General features: G+C 38.5%; 4 protein-coding genes across 6 annotated transcripts; 2 read left to right on the top strand and 2 right to left on the bottom strand.

Moving 5' to 3' along the window:
- Nucleotides 1-17: 17 nt before the first annotated feature.
- On the top strand, nucleotides 18-2,841 carry RB195_013103 (uncharacterized protein; the record flags this gene model as incomplete). The annotated part of the gene is made up of 2 exons (XM_064202776.1): nucleotides 18-103; nucleotides 2,679-2,841. 2 exons carry the CDS (start codon nucleotides 18-20, stop codon nucleotides 2,839-2,841), a joined length of 249 nt encoding a protein of 82 aa, XP_064058657.1.
- Nucleotides 2,842-5,144: 2,303 nt separating this feature from the next.
- RB195_013102 (uncharacterized protein) lies at nucleotides 5,145-5,405 on the bottom strand (the record flags this gene model as incomplete). Its single annotated transcript, XM_064202775.1, has 1 exon — nucleotides 5,145-5,405. The coding sequence occupies one exon, from the start codon at nucleotides 5,403-5,405 to the stop codon at nucleotides 5,145-5,147; it is 261 nt and encodes an 86-aa protein (XP_064058656.1).
- A 4,388-nt stretch (nucleotides 5,406-9,793) lies between these two features.
- On the bottom strand, nucleotides 9,794-12,952 carry RB195_013101 (uncharacterized protein; the record flags this gene model as incomplete). Of its 2 annotated transcripts, XM_064202774.1 has the most annotated exons (5): nucleotides 9,794-9,864; nucleotides 9,941-10,067; nucleotides 10,123-10,248; nucleotides 11,507-11,579; nucleotides 12,945-12,952. In XM_064202774.1, 5 exons carry the CDS (start codon nucleotides 12,950-12,952, stop codon nucleotides 9,794-9,796), a joined length of 405 nt encoding a protein of 134 aa, XP_064058654.1. The 2 variants fall into 2 exon arrangements, with proteins under 2 accessions (XP_064058654.1, XP_064058655.1); XM_064202773.1 differs by lacking the exons at nucleotides 11,507-11,579; nucleotides 12,945-12,952.
- On the top strand, nucleotides 12,011-15,757 carry RB195_013100 (uncharacterized protein; the record flags this gene model as incomplete). Of its 2 annotated transcripts, XM_064202772.1 has the most annotated exons (6): nucleotides 12,011-12,052; nucleotides 12,104-12,211; nucleotides 15,007-15,162; nucleotides 15,278-15,381; nucleotides 15,505-15,580; nucleotides 15,674-15,757. In XM_064202772.1, 6 exons carry the CDS (start codon nucleotides 12,011-12,013, stop codon nucleotides 15,755-15,757), a joined length of 570 nt encoding a protein of 189 aa, XP_064058653.1. The 2 variants fall into 2 exon arrangements, with proteins under 2 accessions (XP_064058653.1, XP_013306483.2); XM_013451029.2 differs by lacking the exons at nucleotides 12,011-12,052; nucleotides 12,104-12,211 and adding an exon at nucleotides 13,463-13,477.
- Between the last annotated feature and the right edge of the window lie 238 nt (nucleotides 15,758-15,995).

Here is a 15,995-nt window from a genome sequence, read left to right as displayed (position 1 = left end):
GTATCAACCCGCTTGGGATGCGCCGACGCGTTTTACTGGAATTCGTAATCGTTGAGGTTTTGGAACGCGTGTTGGCCTATACAATGACTTGCGGGGCCAACCGGTGATCAAGTCAGTGTTTTTATCCTCCCAGACAAGTTGAGACCAATTTATCGACCCGGAGAGATGAAAGGCTTGGTTGCACTAGGGCGGATTCGAACCCTCGACCGCGTGGCTACAACGGACCTCTAACCGACTGCGCCACACCCCTCCAATAATAAATAACAAGTAATTAAATAAGACAATACATTAAAATAGGATTTTCAAGGATTCACATCGGAAATCCTTGAAAGGGTACAACAGATTTAGGTGTTTAGGAGAATTTTTCGAAAAACCTTATACGATTATGGATACTTCGTAGGGTAATGAGTAAACCAATAGACGTTCCGTAGACGAATTATTTCTGCCCTTTTTACACGAAAATTTACGGAAATGCTGTCCGCAAGGAAACGGTAGATAGAATCCACAAAAACAATTTTTTTTTCAGCAAAACTGTTAGAAACAACTTTTACGTGTGGATGTATTTTGTTTCACCTCACGTATTCGAATGAGATGAGGTTAAATTTCATGAGGGATATCACTCCTTTTTAACTCCGACTTGCCAAGGCAGTAGAAGTGCATCGCCAGGATTAAGTGAAGTGGTGGCGTGGCGTGATGGCGGCGCATCATCTATGCAGTCGTCGTTTTCTCCCAACAGAGCGAATGGACGACGAATGACGTGAACCATTAAAACATCGATATGTACCTCTATGCATTCATCTCACTCACAGCTGCCCCGGATTCAAAGAGTCTGGAATGCGACTGAAGATCAGAATAGCCCGGCGGCCTCGACGGAGACCCCGGTCGCCGGCATCGTGTGTTCTAAATTCGCGACAACGACGAGGACTTTGGCCGGGAAAAAAAAAACGCATTCTCAACGCTTCTGCAGCGTTCAGTTTAGTTTCAAACGATAACTCATCGAAGAAGAAATTCCACAAACACTCAAGTTCCAGAAAAGAAAGAAGTTTTCTTCCACGTCAAAAGTTCTTTTTCAATAAAAAAATTACTCAAAACAGCAGCGCTCAGTACATTTTCTTGGGGAATTTTCAGCACTGTTACTGAGCCCGTCACCAATTTTGAGATGCAAAAAAAATGAATAGAAAGTTAAGAAATTCAATAAAATGACAAATAAATGAGAAGCACAATGAAATAAGCTTTAAACCAAGAAAAACGTCATCTGATCGTTGCGGGAGAAAAACCTAAAGGGTTAGATCCGAGCCGTTCACATCGTATTGGTAGTTTATTAGTTGACCAGGCCAGCGGCGTGTAAAATCCACTGATTAGCGGTTCGGATGAACGTTTTACTCGGAGTAAATAAATATTATGATTGTAAGTAATCAATTAGTTACAGCTTACCTTCTACATGGTTGGAACTTTTATTCAGTTGGTTTTTTGGTGATTCCTCCCGATTTTTTTTTTTGGAAGAATGATGTGGAGGTCAAAAATGAACATGAAGGGCTCTCCATTGCAAGGACACCATCCATCTTGTTTTCTCAATGTCAATGGCATGCTATGAGGTTCCTTTTTCTTTAAAATTTCTCTAAAATAAAACCTAAGCGATCAAACAGATTTCATTTCGAAAAGTGTCAGCTTGTCCTTCCTTGAGATTTTTTTTTCATCTGAGGCTTGGATTTTCTGTACCTCGAGACAGATCATTGTATTTACTATGTAACAATAGCAGGCGTACCATTTTAATGTAGTACATCAATAATATAATACAATATATATAATGAACAATTATGTATTATATTATAAATATTATTATTACTATATAATAAACAATGCAGCAATGTACTAGTCTTTCAGGAACATGCCTTTGCTGTAAATTCCAAGAATTTCTCGTTCTTCTCATCATTAATGCTTCGATTGAAGGTCTCTGATTAAAATTCTCCCACAGAACTACGGTGCATAGTGAGCTCCAACTTCGATAATTTTTTTTTTGAAAACCAGGATTTGGAATAATTGACACGGTAGCAAATTCCGGAAGAACTTGCCCCCCGGAAGGAAATCAACCTGAGATTTGCTACGGATCTGTTCCCATTAACAACCGCACGCAAAAATTTGTGTTTTTTTTTTGCGATCACAAAAATCTCTAAAATACATCTATATAATTGGCATCACAAAAAAAATGTTATTTGTAGTCGCAGATTTTTTTCCAGGCATAGAATAGAAGTTTCCGGACTTCCTAGATGGTTACAGCAATGAGTAGTAGCAGAACAATGACTTTTTATAGTTTTCTTCATGATTATGGAATTGGACGAGTTTTTTCGTGTACTGCACCGTACACACCTCGAATTGTAAGGAACTTCTTGTAAAAAATTTGTGTAAAATTCCGTCACAGTATAGTTGACCAGGTTAATCCATCGTAGTAATCGAAAACGCTACCTTATATTCAACTAATATATCCACATTAATTTGAATCTATGACACGATCCGTGTTTTTATGTATGTGGATTTACATAGACGAGAGTAAAAAGGAGTTGAAGATCGTCCGCGTAAAGGAAACTCGTCCGAATTGGCACACTTGAACCTCTTTCAACTTTCCGCCACCTGAACCGAGTACTAAAGTTGAGGAGGATCTATGTTTGTGCTTTGCACAGCTTAAGTGTTATGTTACTATTATTATTATTATTATTATTATTATTATTATTATTATTATTATTATTATTATTATTATTATTATTATTATTATTATTATTATTATTATTATTATTATTATTACTATTATTATTACTATTATTATTATTTATGTACTCAGCTTAGCTTAAGAATTTAAAAGAATTTGTGAAAAGTTATTCGTATTTGCTGCAAGCGTGTAAATAATTTCGTTTAGATAACATATGGAAACACAAAAATTCGGGAGTATTTCTAGTAATGTCAGAAAAACTCCTGGATAGAAAAAGAACTTCTCTAAAGTGTTGTGTGTAACCAGTTACTTACCGGAGCCACCCACACCACGAAATCCCAACGGTGCTTTTTTTTCCGCGTGACTCATTCATGGAACTTGTGAATAAACACAACAACGTACACGTACTGCTTGTTTGATTTACTCAATCTAATGTCACCAGTCTAATGTCTTTTAGAAACTGCTATGTATCCTATGTTTACTTAGTTGACAGTTTGAAAAGTTCAAAGGATAGCGTTTTTTAAAGGTGACTAAAGGACCACCCACGATGGTTTATGGTTTTCTTCCCACATTCCGCACAATTTAATCAAATTTTTCTCCAAATTTTTAACGAACATACCCGCAATGCTGATGACGGCCCGGGTGGATATGAGATTATCATTTTTTTGCAATTTTTTTTGTTTTTTTTTTGTTGTTTGTTTACTAATGAACTATACAGTCTAAGTAAGTGTAAATTCCATGAAAAACTGTAATTTTCATCTGATTACTAATAAATCCTTTAGGCAGAGATAATATTCCAGATAGCAATTTTTAAAGATACTGTTTCCCCCCCCCCCACTATATTTCACTATTTCAATCAAATCTAAATCCGATCCTGCTTTTCTTAACGTACTCTTTCGTTTTTTTTTTCGTTAGGCGTTCTTCAGGCGCAGATTTTTCGTAAAGTTCGCACGAAGATGTTCCAATCTGAATGGAAGCGAGTGAATCGCTAGTTCTAGCGGTGTGTGCGATTCGCATGTGATTCTATCCACGATAATGCGTCTCCCGGCAACAGAAACGGGGACGGGCACTACGAATTCGGATGCCAGCATCCATCAAGAAAATACTCTTCAAGAAGATTTCGTTTTTGAGCTATTAAAGGGAGTCAGCATTTTTATTGTTAAAATATTAAAAAAAAACCAGAAAAAAAATCTCTGTGTGGGATCATAATTGATTGAGTGATCGTTATCCCCTAAAATTCGATACTAAGCTAGAGAAAATCTTGAGGAATTCTCCCAATATTCTCTTTTTCATAATGATGAGAACTTGCTAAAAATTTTCCTTTTCATAGAATTGCGGTTTTTCCAACCATCATATAAGTGGTCTTCTGCTTTGAAAAAAATTAAATCCAAGAAAAAGTGAATTAGGACCCTTCAAGTAAATACCACAAGGACTTCTTCAATGAACACCTCCTACCTTCTTTGAGCGAGAAAAATTAGTTCGATCAAGATCATAATCTTTCGATATTCTGGAGATTTAAATCAAGATGATTTCACAGGGCAACAGTAGCCAGATTTCTCAAAAGGAAGATTCAGCCGGCCGAATCTTTCTTCGTATCCGAGTACTCAAATGAACAGGGAACTTAGAAGACGTGTACGGTCTTCGAGATCTAATGTCTAAAATAACTATGGCTGTCTCGAAGACGAAAACAAGTTTTTTTTTCTGACGTTTACAGTAGAAGAACTCTACTTTAGAGATAATTTCGATCATTTTGGACACAAGAATCCTTAATTTCCGAAGAATTGGACGTAAGAATATTTAACTTCTGAAAAATTTTCACAGCGCTACTGTAAATTCAATCAATTCAATTCAAGCAAAGTCTTGGACTTATTGCTGACTTAGATGTTTCGTTTTCGAAAATTTTTTTTGGGTTTATTTTCACCAACTATTAGAAGAGGTAGAGAAATGTACGATAAAATGTGAATTTGAATTTCATCGATATCGTCGTTGTGTTCAATTCTTTAATCGAAAAAAAAAGTGCACCAGAAACACAGTAAAATCAATCCGAAGATGGAATGTGTGGACGTCGCCGATAGCTGTTGTTGGGCCACCTGTGTCAGATAAGAACTAGACGGAAACATTATGACGCGATGCGAATAAAAGTCCCCATCGTGAGGGGTGTATGCCGATAGTTTGTGACATATAAACGATTTCAGAAAGTCGATTCGCTGCAATCGAGCGCAAATTCCTGACTCTTCAATTATCTGCAAAATTTTCCTCAAATTCACAGCGCTAGGGGAGTGAAAAAGCACAGCGTTGATGGTGAAGAGTAGTTTTACTCCTGACTGCTCCTGAATTCCATCTAATCGTTGAGTTCACTTCATAGAATTCATATATTCGTCGTTTACGTCGTCGTTTCTTGAACATGGGGGTGTGATGTGGCTGTAAAATGGATATCTAGCTAGAACGGAAGAACGTAGAACACATTCTTCCGCTCAAGTGGAGAGGGATCGATTTCAAACGTAATTTCCTGCGTCCCGTCCGTCCACACTTCTTTCGACACTCGTTCGTTCAACGTTGTGGTCGTCGGCACGTCGGTCGATGAGATGAGACGAAAGGTCAGACGTTGTCGCCAGTTCAGTTCGTAGAAGCAGTTGCGCCGCATCATGGCGTCAGCCCCGAATGTTTGCTTTGCAAGCGGGTCGGACGGAGCGACTCGCATCTGGATTGTCATTGAGGGGTGAACGCATAACGTTGACAAATACACGACGAGTCGATGATGAGGGAGAGTCGATCGCGCTCCAGAACTGCTTCTAATCAAAGATCACTTCGTTGAAGTCCTATCGTTATAACTTTGTTATAAAAAAGGGTTACGGGAGGGAGGAGGGACCCGAATGTAGACCGGAATTGAATATTTCGGAATACATAGTAGAGATTGTATAATTAGTTACTTTAGTTCACTTATTTCATCACTTCAAAGGAATTTTTGAACACTACTTTGAAGACGAAGTCTTATTATACTTTATTTTATAGAAATTAACTGCTGAGTGGAAGTGATAGTAGAAATTTTGTAACTTTAATTTATTTATTTCATCACTATATAGAACTTTCACAACCCCTTTTTAAGATCAAATATTCTTATTTTTTATTCTATATAAGAAATTAACTGCTGAGTGGAAGTTCCGAATGAAAAAGCGAAGTGAAAATTTTTGTCTTTCATCAAAATCATTTTTGTGAGATCACGAGATGTAAACAGTCCGTGTGAAATGCTCAAGGATTCGACGGGCCGTCGATTCCAAAAATGTGATGGAGCAACGACGTTGTGGATGTGTTACTGCGAGTTTCAATGAAAAAAAAGAGCCAACTATAGTTATTTGAGGATAGTTTCACTCTGGATGAAAACGATTCTGAAAAAAGTTCCCGAGAAACAAAGCGCTATCAGATCGTAGATAACTAGTAAAGATACTATGAAGTACATATTAACTGAGGAAAATCTACTTTCTGCCATCTTCTTTCTACAGGTTACTTAGATTTCTCTTCGTTTATGTATAATACTAAGAAAACGAAGTTTCTACTTACTTAGCTTTCCAGTAACTTTTTTTTTTCAAAATCACTTTTTTCTTCGTGGAAGTAATCTCAAATAATAATAATAAGTTGTTGAAACCTTATCCCAGATGTAAAAAAATCAACATAAATAAGATAGAGGATAAAATTGAAATATGGATCGTTTCGCCTCTACCTAGACGATCCATTTTTGGATTAGCCTTCCTTGAGGTTCCTCAGTAGGGAAGGAAGGCCAATCCTAACAAAACAAAATTTGAAATAAGTAATTAGTATATTATTACATATTATATATTATTATATTAATTAGTATATTAGTAAATAGTTTAATAAGTACTCGATTTCCTTTATCTTTTAACATTTCTCGAGTTATCGCCGATGATCATCACCTCGTTTCTCTTCTCCCATGAATAGTTAGCAGCTGATGAAAATAAGTCAAATCAAACTTTAAAAGCACGTCTGGAGATCATTCTAAATGGAGGTCTTTACAGAATTAGCAGAGACCACCCAAAACGCAAGAAAACATGTCCCTATCATTTTCGCCAAGCAGCAATAAGTTTGAAATTCCAATAAAATCCTGATTTTCGTCTTGGTTCAAGGATTTATCCTGGATTACTTTCCTCGAGCAGATATCAGCAGATTTCAAAGGATAACACTAACATGAGTTTAAATATCATCATCAATACATAGACGTTAGATGGAAAAAATGAAAATTATACAATTGAATACCTAGAAAATGTTAATCAAGCAATGAATGCACTATTCTGGACACAACAAAGGAGATGTTTTCCAGAAAAAAAAGGAAAATGAAAATTATAATGGCTTGTACCATTAGACACTATAAGATGAGAATGTGAAGCAACAAACAAGGTAACGAACGGCTATAGACCGTGACTGAGTATACAAGGGTCACACATGTGAAGCGTAACTTACTACAAAAGTATGAATGCTGATCAGTTTGGAAGAAAATACGAACAATCAATAACAATCAATTATTTGCTATAAAAGGCGAGTAACTGCTCCATTTGATATTTGTGCAAGGATACAGTAGAAACAGTCTTTACAGTGAGATTCAATTAAAAAGAGTAATTAGTTAAATAATTTACTTTCTATTCTTCACATCAATTACACTACAAAAATTTTTATGTTTTGGAGCGTGTGTCCAAATAAATTTATTTTTTCTGCTATCACAGTAGAAAACCATATTTTGGTTAAATGGTTATTTTGTGTTGAAAATAAAAATTTAGCTTGAAATCCAAAATAAAATAAAATGTGGAATTAATAGGAACGTTCGCTGATCCATGTTCCAACAAAAATTTGCAACAAAAGGAAATTTTATTCGATGAGACTACAGATTTCCCAGATCTTAATTCGACTTCGGATTGGCGTTTCGCAGCAATGATGGACTTACTTGGTTCGGACTCCCATCTCCCATAGGGATTCCAACTCTTTGAATTACTGCGTAATCTCTCAAAAGATCCACTACCCAGTATTCGCTGGAAAGCTTGGAAAAGTTAGCCGCCGTGGTACGGAAATCAGTTAAAGGTAGCACACCACGAATCTGAGGTGGTGCGGGTTTCAGGTGGAGTATTCGTATATGGGATAGTAGATTATGTAAAGGGGTGTGATTCCGTCCATTTCTTCCCGATTGCCGTAAAAAACGGGCCGGAAGATGCGGCGCCGCACAGGGCTAGTGCGCTCCAATCGAACTCCTTGTAGAAAATAGTGCGCCGGAACGCCTGAAGCCGTATCTTTCGGGCCGTTTTCTACGGGAATTAGGAAGAAATGAACAAAATCACACTCCTCCCCATAATCTACAACCTCGTATACGGATACACCACCCCAAATTCGTGGGGTGATGCCTTCAAATTCGTCTTAGCAACCCTCTGGACATTGAAGTGTTTTTCCATTCTGCGTTAGGATTCCTTTACCACCTCGAGGGCCACTATATCTGAGGAGCGATGAAATATGATAACGTTGTAGAATTGGATAGAATTGTTCATAAATATTATAGATAAGATAAAATATGGGCATAAGTAGAAATAGAGTAAGATATGAAGTGTACGGTGTTGATCAATCCGCTTAGGATGCTCCAACGCGTTCACTTCAATTCAGATCCGTTTGAGGTTTATGGACGCGTTCACCTATACAATGGCTTAAAAGGGGTAGCCAACGGCTAGCAAGTCACTATTCCTAGTCTTTCAGAAAAGTCTGGCTACATTTTTTCGATCCTGTACGGATGAAAAGGCATGGTTAGCACTAGGACGGTTTCGAACTATCGATCGATAGCGCAGCTAGAGCAGACCTCCTACCAACTGCGCTGCACCCGCCCCCAATATGGATAAGTTTCAACAGTAATGGCGTAGTAAATAATATTATAGAAATTAATAGTATATTATCGTAATGTATAAATTAAATAGTAAATAAGTAGATAAATAAAAAAGTACACACTATTCCTAAAATATCTCAAACCGTAACGACCGTAAAGCATACTCCAACTTGCCAGACCACTTCAAATTGCGCTACTAAAAAGATACTAATAACTAAACAGCACCGAGAATTAGTAGAACGAGTCTTTAAAGCTTCCAAACAGTATTAGCTCCTTGAAAAGTTCAACATTCAATGATTTTTTGTTGAATCGGCCATTTCAGGCTCTGAAGAAAACCAATTAGCCAGAACGTTAGCCAATAAAATTATTTAACAACCTTGTGTACAGTTCATTGAAAATCAATATGCGTATTAGCTTCGTTAAGAGTTGCTGGATAGTTCAAGACATGGTTCACGATTGGTGTCCATTTTGCATTGAACTCGACATAAATCATAAGAACACCTTGGAAAAGTCAATTTTAACTAAAAGACCTTCTACGATCGAATGGATGATCACATTGTGTAAGGTAGAGGCATCGTGATTATTGTAGAACAAAGTTTACAACTGTAAACAATAATAATTTGTGATTTTGAAAACGTGCCAACTTCAAGCAAGTGCGGAACAAAGGTGCTTCTCGTAAGATTTGAGATAATTTTTATGAATAGAGTCTTTAAAGTAATTAATCATTTTAGTTTTTTTTTCGAAATAAGGACATTTAATGGAACAATTTCAATGTAGAAGATCACGAAACCGAAATCGCTTAAAAAGATACCACGTAGATGGTTCAAAATTAATAAGAGCGATAGACCCTGACGCAGGCCGCTTTCGCTCATTTCTTGAAGATTTGTAATGAAACTGAAAATCCCAGTGATCATAGTGTATGCGAAATTTATCGATTTTTGTCTTTTGAACCTCAGAAATGAAGTGATGCACAACACTTCTTAAAATAGTAAACATTTTTTTGTGGACATTCGATGGGTGAAAAATCCACAGGATGGGATCAACAGCGTGACTTTTGAGACTGTAGAGAAATCGCTAATTTAAGTCCTTTCATATCAGCTCTTCTTTCATTTCTAAGTTGTAACCTAAAAAGTTTCCCGGCTTATGAATAGTCGAATATTTCAGAATATTCGAATAGCAAGAGAAGAGCACAACATTGTCCTCAAGATCCTCAATAAATCTCAATTTTTATTGTTAACGGCATTCGTCTTTTGTGTCTCACTTAGAATTTTCCCTTCACTCATCGGTGTATCTGAAAATGCAGTGTTAAAATTTGAAAAAAAAACGAAGTTATTAATTGATTGATGGGTGATTCTGTCGTTCGCTACCATCTGTTTTGTTCACTTTCACTTCTTCCACCAATGCTGATTTGTTCAAACGACCTTTTTCTCGATCAGGGAACAATCTAGAGCTGTTTAATCCGTAATAAGTATCGGTTTCTTCGTTTTCAGGATTCTGGAAAAAGTCCGCTCTTATCGCTTAATCTTAATTCAATTTGCCGGTTACTTACTTCAAATTCTGGAATGTGTCCTGGTTTGTAAATTTGTTTACTCTTCTTATGTTTACAAACAACCAACATAAATGACGCTAGTAACACAACACTCGTAAACAATAATATTATTGTCGGAAATGTCATCTGGAATTTATTTTAAAAATCTAGTATTACACTATCAGAACTCGTATACGGTACAACAAAGAATCTCTCAGCATCTAAGAAAAGGTACCAGGAAAAATTCCAATCTCTGCTACCAACCTTATATCCTCCTAACCTAATACGCGATTCGTTTGCCTGCAACTGTCTATGAATGGCTTTTTTGTATCGGTAGCAAAAAAAAGTCGATTTTACAGGTTAATCTATTCAGAAACTTATTTTGTATAATCTGTAGTCTGTACTAACCTCTACTTCCACCTCCAGTACTAACTTGCGCTGCAAGTTTTGTCTCACTAGCCGTCATTTTATCGACCAAAACCACCTGAAGCCTGGTGCAGTTGTGTAACCGCCTTGGCTTAAATCGGCGTATTGGAGGTAATAGTTACGATCCTGGTGGGGATCTCCCCAGCTGCACTCAACGACCTCCGAGTTCGTAAAACGAAAGAGAGGGCGGGTGTAGTGCAGTCGGTAAGAGGTTCGGGTGTGAACGAACGATTGATGTTTCGTATCCACTGTGGTGCCAATCAAGTCTTTCATCTCCGCGAGGTTGATAGATTGGATAAAAATACCGACACGATAAACTGGCCACCGTAAGCCACTTTATAAGCTAGGCACCCGCTCACAAAACAAATGATTCTGAATTGAAGTCTCTTATTCTTTTATTTCTCCGTTGATCTAAAAACTTGGAATGCTAGGTTGCTGCCAAACTTCCCTGGAAAGACAAAAACACTGAGATGACACATCGGCTCGTCCCACTAAGTCATTATAAGGCTTCTTAATCGTTCATAAACCGTAATCGATTCTAAATTGATGTCGAATACGTAGGCGCTCCCATAGGGATCGACCATTGCCGTGCACTTTATCGTTATCCTCTTTATAATACCAAATTCGTCGATGTGTTTGAAGAAATGCTATATTTTTCACACTGTAACCATTTGGAGTTAAATTTCTGTCACATCCATGTTTTCTCACATTTTAACTATTCATTTTAGCTAAAAGATACGGAGACGCAGTCCTCTTTTATTCTACATTCCCTAGAACGCCTAGAAGAGCGGCAGTTATGCGGCACAGTACGACTGCAACGCGCCATTGTGCTTCCGCACTCCAGGTAACACTCCGTTTATAATATCCAGTCCTATTTGCCAGAAACGATGCTGCTCCCGGACTCAGCACATGAAGTGTCGTGGTCAAATAATGAATCATAAGAGAATTATAGTGACTTATAAGACAAACAACAACATACCAACCGCCTTTCTTCACCTCCGCATACTAGAAATGAAACGTATTCGAGCTGCGGAGACCGGATCACTAAAGGGCTGAAAAGTAAACATCAACAGATCGTGTTATTGTATAACTGAAGCGCAACATTTTTATATACAGCATTTTTATATTTTTTTATTGGTACGCCCCACATCTGTCCATTCACTGAGATTTTTTATTCGAGTACAAGCATACGAATATTAGTTGAAATGTTCGACTTTCAATGAACCTCGGCACAGTAAAATGTAATTATTTTTGATGGGTTCTTCACGAGATTGCTAGCAGATTCCATTGGTTAACGTTTCGGCAGATCGCCTTCTTCAGAGCCTGAAATGGGCGATTTAGTTAACAATGTAAACGACCAAATCTCTCAACCACTAAACACAAAATCTCTAAGGCCTACCTTACAAGGATGTACCGAGCGACTACAATAAATGCTCACCATAGATTGGAGAAGCCTAATAGTGATCACTGACTGATCGAGCAAATGATTCGAATGTCTCAAGTCAGAAAATCTACCCAAGATATGGTTCGAATTCTCGCGTGATCGAGAGTTATTCACTATTACTATTCATTTTAGGGTAGCCATGTACCTGGCCCTTCAACAAATACTTGTATGCTCCTAGACTTCCTGCGCGCTGCACACCTAAAGAACGACTGTGATGGAGTTATTCGTCGTCAAAGCACTGTAGGTGATTTGAAACTGAAACTTGATTTTATACCTATATTCCTTCGATACCGGTACAAGTTCGAAACATTACTTGAAATATGGGGGTTCCCCTCTTTTTTTCTCTACGGTTAAAGCAGAATGATCCGGCAATATGAAATGATGTGAACATGTCATCATCGCACTGATAAGGTGAGCTGCCAATTTCTCGACTAAGTTAAAGGCATTACCCCACGAATCTGAGGTGGCACGGATTTCAGGAGGAGTATTCGTATACGGGATGGGAGACTACGGAGAGGGGGGAAATTCCGTCCATTTCTTCCTAATTGCCGTAAAAAAACGGCCCGGAAGATACTATTTTCTACAGGGAGTTCGACTGGAGCGCGCCAGCCTTGTGCGGCGCCGTATCTTCCGGTCCGTTTTTAAGAAGAAATGGATGCAATCACCCCCCTCTCCGTGGTCTCCCATCCCGTATACGAATACTCTACCTGAAATCTGCACCACCTCAGATTCGTGGGGTGATGCCTTTAAGTCAAGGAGCATCTAGATGGACTCGCAAAATCTAAAACCTTCACCCCACTTGGAGTACACCTTAGAATATATCATCCAAACTCCGAAGTGGAGGTAGAAGTTCGTATATTATCCTACGAGTCCGAGATCACAGCACGCGGAACACTAGAGACCTTTTGGATAACTGCCAAAAGTCCAAAAATGAACAAGAAGGATGAGTGCATTGCTATCACAGACGAGTTACCCCCACATCAACACCTATGCTGGTTTTGATCATGTGCTCTGTCACATACACACGTGACAGAGCAGACCTCTCATTATGTAGCATGATGTTCTCGCTCATATCATGTACTATCAATACCACACTAAGCCAAGTCAAACTTAACTAAGAGTACAATATCGACAAAATATCATCTCCCTTTGTCTAACGAGAGCACAGCTCAATAGAATCTCTTAATGAATAACCGATAAACCTCATTAGACCTCAGACATTATCGCAAAGCTGCATAATATCACGCATTATATCACAGTGAGCTAAAATTTTTGTCACCGTTGCTTTCGCTGTGAAATCAAAGCAAAATAGCTCTCAATTAAATGTTATCTGGTGCGGATTACACGAAGTACTGGAAATGGACTGTGGTACCGGGCGCTTAGTATTATCGACGTATCCTACGCAAACGCTGATGTTCAAAACAAAACATAAAAGGACGAAACGGCCTTTTGTCATACCACACTATAATATTTCAGACGTGCTCTCGTACCATGCTAATCCTCTGGGTGAGTATTTTCTTTTCAGATAAGGGTTTATTGGTTGAAAGTTATCGCTAGCGGTATGGAAGCGGTTATATATTGAAATGAAATTTCTGAACGTACGCCCATGAAACAGGTAACAAGTATTCTCATATAGCTGGCATGCAGAAATAATAATATTATTGAAGAGATACTATCACGAACCTACGACGTAGTGAGGAAGTCTGAAGGAAAACGTAGGGTTCGGCGTACAGATTACAAATATGAGGGTCGCGTCGTTCAATTTACCCTGATCGCGCTAAACACCAACGAATTAAATTCGGCGTCTGTTTCTACGAGGTACGTGGAAGCACTCCATCTTCTGGCCGCGCCCCATCCACGGGTTCTCGAACGAGCGGTTGAAGTTCAATGAGGTCTCCTTACAACCCTATAGAAGTAAAGCCAATGACTGAGCTATTTAGGGGACAGTAGTGTGTACAAGGGCGTGCGTTCTAATGGACCCCGTAGAAACAGACGCCGTTTTCAGGACGATTGGAGGAACTGGGTGGGGCTACCTTTATATTCATAATCTACATCCCTACTCTATGTTTCAAATCGGGTCTCCACACCACGTGAATTTTTGCATACGCCGCCTTCAAGCGCCATGCGGGCGTTTTTTGGCAACCGCTAAACGCAACATCCACAAATAAATCAACAACGTAGACGTTTTGCACACTTGGATGATTTACTACGTACACTACCTGTCCGTTAAAGGGCACTTCATGAAATCGATTGGATTTGGATAGAAAATATAGGCCTTAACTCAATGGGTGAGTTGAAACCTCAACAGCTTATGGTCACGTTTGCTTGTACGAAAATGTCTAGTACGGATCGCTATTGAATTCTTTCATGCAACTCTAAATAGATTCAACTAATCCAACTAAGTGCCATTAATAACCGCAGATTGGGCTCAGATAAAGTTTTACATAGTTGCGGTGAATACCATTCAAAAGAAAAAAACCAATTAAAGGCATCACCCCACGAATCTGAGGTGGTACGGATTTCAGGTGGAGTATTCTTATACGGCATATGGAGAGGGGGGTGATTCCGTCCTTTTCTTCCTAGTTGCCGTAAAAAACGGCCCAGAAGATGCGGCACGTGCACGAGACTGGCGCGCTCCAATCGAACTCGTTGTGGAAAGTAGCGCGCCGGAACGCTCGAAGCCGTATCTTCCGTGCCGTTTTTCACGGCAATTAGGAAGAAATGGACGGAATCACCCTTCTCTCCATAATCTACGATCCCGTGTACGAATACTCCACCTGAAATCTGTACCACCTCAGATTCGTGGGGTGATGCCTTCAAGGAGAAGCCATAGCAAATTCTTATGAAGCAAAAACGATTATATAGTTCATACGTACTCACCTAAAAATGTACAGTAAAAAAAAACTCTGCTTCCTAGTACTACGGAGTTTCGGAGGGGTTTGAAATGAGACGGAAACTAAAACAGAAAGCGCTTCAGAACCTTCGCTATATTATTGGTTGTCTAATCCGATGGTTGATTTAACGATCAAATTCAGGTTCTATCCCTCTTCCACTCATCAGTGCCATATACCATACCGCTAGAGCCTTGCCATGCAAACTCCACATTCAATCTCACCATTCGAGAGCCCTTACTATGCGAGCTATTCCCCAAGATCACATGGTACTGGTTTCAATTCTGGAAAGAAGACCCGGTTTGTTCAAGATAGACATTCTTTAGTGTAAATAATTGTAAATCCTTAAACTATGCTTAGAAGTTTTCTAGCAGTTTCTTGACATTTTACCGGTAATCTCTAAACACGACTTTAGTTGTACAGCTGCGTCTTGGAAGATGATGCTCTTCTAAAAATTGAAAATCCTGAACGATTAAAGCAGTTGCTTCCAAACCGAGAAATGTTGGAAAAAAGCTTTTCGTAAGGTTTTATCTGTTAATTAAGAAATATACTTCACTGAACTGTCAGATATCAAAATCTTTTGGGAATAATTGTTCAAATCTGAGTTTAAACAGAAACAACAATAACTGCACTCATTTCCAGAGATAATTCATCTGACTTCAATGCTAAAGCTTTCGCAAAAAAAGCTGTCAAATCTTGGTCGCCGGATTACAAAAAGGTTGCGCTAATAGTCATCTTAAACAAGCTGTCACCCTGTCTCTTCTATAGTTCCCGTGCTTCACATTTATTTGTTACCGTTAGTTAATTTCAGATGAGATCACACCGGAGATTTGGTTGCAACCACAAGGAGGAGAACGGGAATCACACAGTTGTCTGTCTCTTCGTGAAGATGTGATCCAAACATCTTTCTCGATTATGAAGTTTTAATCCAAGAGATGTGCACGTGTGTACGAGTTTTACAAGCAAAAAAAGTACATTCATTCAGAGAGAATAAAAACGTCTATGTCAGAATCGAATCCTCCTAGTGGGGGGAGCAAATCTCAAGCTCAGGGACAGTATCCTAAAAATCGAGGACAGTATCCTAAAAATTTTCCACACCCTACATCCTACAGTCCATCTATTAAACTTCTACT

The sequence above is a fragment of the Necator americanus genome, chromosome V (assembly GCF_031761385.1).
Source record: "Necator americanus strain Aroian chromosome V, whole genome shotgun sequence".
Lineage (NCBI taxonomy): Eukaryota > Metazoa > Nematoda > Chromadorea > Rhabditida > Ancylostomatidae > Necator > Necator americanus.
Note: the sequence above shows the minus strand (reverse complement) of the source record. Positions and strands in the feature narration are given on the sequence as shown.